The sequence below is a fragment of the Symsagittifera roscoffensis genome, chromosome 5 (genome assembly GCF_963678635.1).
Source record: "Symsagittifera roscoffensis chromosome 5, txSymRosc1.1, whole genome shotgun sequence".
NCBI lineage: Eukaryota > Metazoa > Xenacoelomorpha > Acoela > Convolutidae > Symsagittifera > Symsagittifera roscoffensis.
The window spans coordinates 64,454,516-64,460,515 of NC_087066.1; the positions used below are offsets into that span (position 1 = coordinate 64,454,516).

The following is a 6,000-nucleotide window of genomic DNA, read 5'->3' on the forward strand; positions in this document are numbered from 1 at the left end:
TGTTTCTGTTTCCTTGCGTTCATGACCTTTAGGGTGGAATGTGTTTTTAGGGTGGAATCCCTCATACTCGAAGGACCGAATGCGCGAAAAAAAGTCAGCTAATCAGATTTCAGTTATCAAAAATTTGCAAAGAAAGCATGAAAATCTGAAAGAAAGTAAACAATTCAGGGACTTAATATTGATATTGGCCGAATATAAAAACGGCAAGATATGCTAAATTTTCAAAATGTCACTGACCGCCGCCGAATTGGAACAAATTTTTTATATCAAGGGTTTTGTTATGAAAGAAGCAAAATATTGCTTCATTTAATTGAATGGCAATTGATTCTTTTAAAACTTGACTTTCGGCTAATTTTGTTTTCGGTCCTTCGCCCACTAGTTTTTCACCCAATCGGTCCTTCGCGCATGAGAATTGCTCCCGCTTTTAGTACTGAGAGATGCTATTTTAAGGGATGGGACTGAGGACTCAAAGTAAAAGCTCAACATTTCAAAATCTGATTACATGATCAAATTTTGGAGCGTTCAGGGTCTCGTCTTGAGTCGAGTAGTCTTGTTAAGTGTACCTCTGCAAACGTATTTTGAAAAAATATATATTTTTTTTTATTTAAAGAGCCCTCGCTCAGTCCTATTTGAACTCTCCTGCGATTTATGACAGTCCTTTCATAAGTTTTCTCTTTTGCAAAAGTTCCTCGAATATTTGTTCAGAACATGACAAAGCATAGTTTTTTCTGCTTTAGGTGTACGTTAAAGGAAACCTGTTTGAGCTGCTTTCATCTAGAGAGTTGGACGTATAAGAGCAAAGAGAAACGGTGACTTCATGACGAGTAAGAAATTCCATGAAGCTATGGAATATGATACGAGGTATACCGAAACAAACTCGAATTTAATTCAAATTGCTTTCAAAGTAATGAGACGACTTAACTACAATCGGAGTTTTGACTGAAAATGCTGTCTGATTAGTTTTTGTTTCTTTGTTTTTATTCTATCGGATTAGGTTGTGCATCTCAAAAGCTGTATTTAGCTTTTTATCATATGTTTTAGCGTGTATTATCGCTTGGCCCATATATCACATTTTCAATGTTGGTTTTCCCAGCTCAGCTTCAAGAAAATATATATTTTTTAATTTTCTTTGAACAAAATTAAGAAATTTGTTTTTGGAGAAAGTTATTTTTTGCAGTTTTTTTTTCATTTGTTAAAGTCAATACAATCCATTTTTTAAAAGGAAGGCAGATTACACTGCGATTTTGTGCAAGTAACTCGAAAAAACGTGGATCGTATTTTAGTTTCGAACGTGGTTGTAAAGTCTTAAATTTCCCAGTGGAATAAAAAAAAGTTACCAAATGACGCAGTTTTCGCGATGGGTTGGGTTAGTTTCAGGAAAGAAGTATCAACCTTAAAAGATTCTCTAATTCAAAGAACTTCATTGTGGTAAATATTCCTTCGAATGTTGAAAAATGTTTCAAGAAGTCGATACTTTTTAGGTCCTTGATTGACTTTTTTGCATTTACTTACTTCAAGCTCAATATCTGAGGTTCTCGTGTAAGAAGAAGCAATGTGTAAATTTTTGGAATCAGCTATGAACAAGAATATTACCTATCAGGGCGTGGAATGTCCAACAATTAATACAAAAAACATGATTAAAAGCCTTATTTGATTTCATTTCTTTCTCTGTTTTACATAGTCACATGCAAGGTAACTCCTCAAAAAAGAGTTCAATTTTGGAGTTTTGACTCTAATTTATTTAGAAATCAAATACGATTATATATTTTATTTACATTTGCGTAAACAAGTTTCTTGAAATCTTGAATAAACTTTTTCTCACAATTGTCTAATAAATTGGGTGATGTTTATTAAGAGTAATGAACGCAGTGAAGACTTCTATAAGTCTTGCTGATTTTTTTTTTTTTCATTGATGCACTAAGGCATAATCCACTTTTTTGAGTTCAATTGGAATTCATCTGCTGAAAGTGACGTAAATAGCACTATCCAAATGCGAACCTGGAAATGGCGCAAAAAAAACGTGAACGATTTCTAGTTTCGAAAGTGGAATTTATTTTTAAGATTTCTCAGCTGAATAAAAATTTTACATTAATCCAGTTTTCTCAAGTTGGTTCCATCTTATCAAAAAAGCCGCCAATCACAAATTGTTCTAGAAGTTCAAAGAGCTTAAAGGGCATCCATTTTTTTTTTTTTTTTGGAATTCGAAAATCGAGATTTTTTCAAAAAATTTAAGGTGTTTTTTATGTTTACTTGCGAGTAGTAGTGTAAAAGTGGCTAGGAAAATGGCCACTTTTAACCACCTTTTTTTTCGATGTGCCGTTGCAATGACCACTTTTAACCCCCAAAGGGGTTAGAACTCCTACTTTTTTTTCGGGCACACATGTTTTCAAAATTGATCGTTTTTCGAGCACTGTATGGAAAAGGGAATGAAATTAAGTTTTGCTTGGTGCTTGTTTTCCCTTGACTTTGACAGTTCAAATTTGACCGCGCGCGTTATAGTGTTGATTAATGTCTATAAAACGTAAAAACTTACCCGAAGGTTGATTTTGCAGAAGTGGATAAAGAAGGGATAAAAATAAAAAGAATAAAAGGACTTAGAAATATATAATTAGGTAAAAAAAAGAACCTCTACTTTATAAGAAGAGGTGGGAGTAAATGGTAACTGCTGGGCTATCCATTAGCCCCAGCAGATCAGAAGATCTGGACCCAATCCAGAATCCGAGTACGACTACGTCCCTGAGTTGCTCAGTGAGCAACTCCCACTCAGGGACAGTAGTCCGGGGAAGGGGTTCCCTTAGCCCACTGGCGTGGTTTGAGCCAGAGCTCTTTCACCACCAGAAAGACAGGATCAGCACCAGCCGTATATCTGACATGCACCTTCGATATTGGAATGTTGAGGAGTATCAGCCCACCGAATGGAACAATAGCTTTCTGGGAGTATGAAGACATATAAAACAAGCAAATTAAAAATTTTAAATCGAAAGAAATTTTTCGTCATGTGAAAGCTTTTGGAACAACATGTTTCTGAAGCTGAGAGTTTGCAATTTTTTCCTAATTTTTTTTCTGAGTTTAAAATACAATTATCCCGAAAACACTGAAAGAAGAAATTGTTCTTTTAGCAGCGTGTTATTTTCAACCAGTCTAGAAATTTTAAATTTGATTTGGAACTTTGGTGTATCTATGCAAAACAAAAACTTGGAAAATCGATTGATTTGTCGAATGCTACTTCTGAAAACTTATTTGAATTCTTGCTCGACTTTGACACTAAGTTGATTGAAAAGAAGCGCAGATTGAAAAATTAGTTATTAATTTAACAAATTGTTAAAATATTTCAAAAAAGGCTAATGGTTTATTTAAATTTGTACTAGGAATGAAAGGTAGTTCTTTTTCCATCGGCTTGTGAAACGGCGTCGTTGAGCAGCAGGGAATTGTTCGTAGTGGTATATATGAATTATTTCCTGTTAGCTGAAAGGGAAAATACTGATGAGTGTTGAATATCATAGAATTAGCAAAGAATAGCCACGGGCTTGTCCGGAGTAGTAACCATTTAGCCCATTCGTTCCATATTTGATACTGAATCATACTGAAAACCGTTTTTCCATCGGGTTATGTAATCATTGAAGGTAAATCGTGTTGACAGCTTATTGTGTGGATTACTAGTGGTAATTTTGGAAAACTAAGCGTCACTGATACTTCAGACTGTTTTGCAAAAGACAGTTAGATTTGCAGGGAGCAAGTTTCAACCAGAGGTGCGTGGTTTAATTGAGGTTTGCTCAATGGTTGGGGGGGGACAAAATAAAGTATTATTATTGTTTGTAGTTTCAGAACATTTTTTCTTTTTGTTTTTAATTATAGTTTTTGTTTACGGAGTAGTTATGGACAAGGTGTAGAAAGGCTAGTGTTTTTAGATATGATCAGTAATAAGTTTAAATAGAAAACTTAAGATTGGAGAATGGATCATCAGACAATGCCAATTCAGAGGCAGTGCCTTGGATATCCTCCGTAGGGTGGGGTTTGTTGTCCTTGATCTAGCATGTGGCTGTATGTGGGTTGTGTTGCTGTCCGTGGTAAATTTTGAGTTTCCCAATTTGAGAGGGCTTCAATCTCCAGATATAGTCGTGAGCGTTTTTGTTTGGTTTGAAACTGTATCGAAAGAGACTCTCGAAAGAAAAGTAACTCTCGGGTCGAAGGTAACTTCACTGGAACGATAGTTGTTTTTAATATTCTATAGGATTTTGTTTTGTTTGAAGGCAAATGCACTGAGTATTCGAAGAATTGACGTTCTAAAACAGCTGATACCATAAGAGGAAATAATATTTTTCAAGGATAGTACAGTAAGCAGACTTTCAGCGCAAAATTCAAAAAATCTGCCTAAGGAGATGCTATCATTAATGACGATAAAGGTTACTAAACGTATGTAACTGCTAAGTGGGCTGATGTTCGTGAGCGAGAGATAGGGGATCACCTAATGCTGTGGGTCACGTGAGGGCGTTTCAAACATGCGCTTCGCGCTGCCGCTTTCATAAAAAATGTTCGCGTGCCAGCAATGCGATTAGTTTGGTCGGTTTGTCGAAGCTGATTATATCAAGTTGCTGAGTTTGATGCCCCAAAAAATACATTCGGCAGGTCAGTAGGAAAGTTTCGGTGTTTCTTTAGGCGGCGGCAGCTCGATTCTTTGCAGATTTTTTTTTTTAATTTGAGTTAGAATTGAATATCTTATTGAGTCCCTCGATGTGATAATTTTTTTTGCTATTAATGTCTTCGCAGAAGAAACGATTCAGTTTTGGTCGCCCTATGATAATGCTGCTATTGCCTTGGTATTATTCATACTTTTGTAGCTTGTTGAATCTGTTTATTCAAAACTTTTTTCAATTGCAATACTTTTCTGGTGGAAATAAATTGGTCCCAAATACTGGGCCCTAGTACCGGTGCGTTTTTTTAATTGGGTTTGCCAAAAACGCACCCGGGTTTTTTTTCTCAACTACAAAAACGCGCTCCCAAAAACGCACACCCCCGGTTAATTACGAAAATGCACCTTAGTTTCCAAAAACGCACCTTGGCCTCGAAATCGACGAAAAAACGATAGAAAAGCCTAAAAAAGTGTCTGGGACTGAAAAAAGGCAAGTTACACCCAAAAAACTAATTTGGGTCTAGAAAATCGAAATTTAACCAATTTGTCTGCAAAAAAGTGCTCCCAATTACAAAAACGCACCTAGGCCCAATTTAGTATAAAACAGCAGAAATCTATCCCAGAACATCGAAAAAAGGTCTAATAGCATCAGAAAAGCAAGAGTTTGCCAAAACAACAAAATTATGCTCATTTAAGGCCAAAAACCCGGAATTAAAGGTTTAAAACTCTGAAAACTAAGCCCAAGTCACAGTAATAGCAATAGAAAGAACAATATTTTACCAGAAAAAAAAGGTTAAGCTCAAGTTTATGGCAAGAAAAAGTAATTGGGCCTCTTTCCGAAACCGTGTCGAAACCAAAAGTGTCATAATAAGGCCTCCCCTGCAGGGAATGCTCAAAAACAGCATTGTTTCTATAAAAATTTCTCAGACTAGATAATTACAGAGCTGAGACTAAAAAAACTGATTTTGGACTGAATAAAAAAAGAGTGAAAATATAAGATTGCAACTAATGATTTGACAGCATTTTGCCGAAAGATTTGTTCATTTTTCACGTTTTCTTTTTTTTCATACTCAAATTTATTTTGGTGCCTCTCAGTTCACCCTCTTTTTTACAGGGCTACCCAGGACCGCCAACGGTGAGGCGGGCACCATCGGTCCCAAAAATTTTTTTGGCTTTTTTTTTGAGAAAGCTTTCTCTTTTTTTGGAACTTGAAGTTCTCATCTTTTTTTTTAAAAGCAAGGCTTTCGTTTTTTACAAATGCTTTACCACCGTTCTACAAAAGTTTTTTATAAATAAAGAAATGGTTTAGCAAAATAATAAATTGTTTTGAAGGTTCGTTAGTTTGAAAGTTTTTTTTTGGGTTTTTTATC

At 35.5% G+C, this 6,000-nt stretch overlaps 1 protein-coding gene across 1 annotated transcript in view; it reads left to right on the top strand.

Moving 5' to 3' along the window:
* The window catches only part of LOC134846359 (uncharacterized), a 54,032-nt gene extending 52,933 nt beyond the window's left edge, over positions 1-1,099 (top strand). Inside the window, exon 8 of the mRNA XM_063863678.1 lies at positions 738-1,099. Coding sequence (XP_063719748.1) covers positions 738-794 — 57 coding nt within the window. The 3' untranslated portion in view covers positions 795-1,099. The remainder of the gene's footprint in view (positions 1-737) is intronic.
* Positions 1,100-6,000: the final 4,901 nt, after the last annotated feature.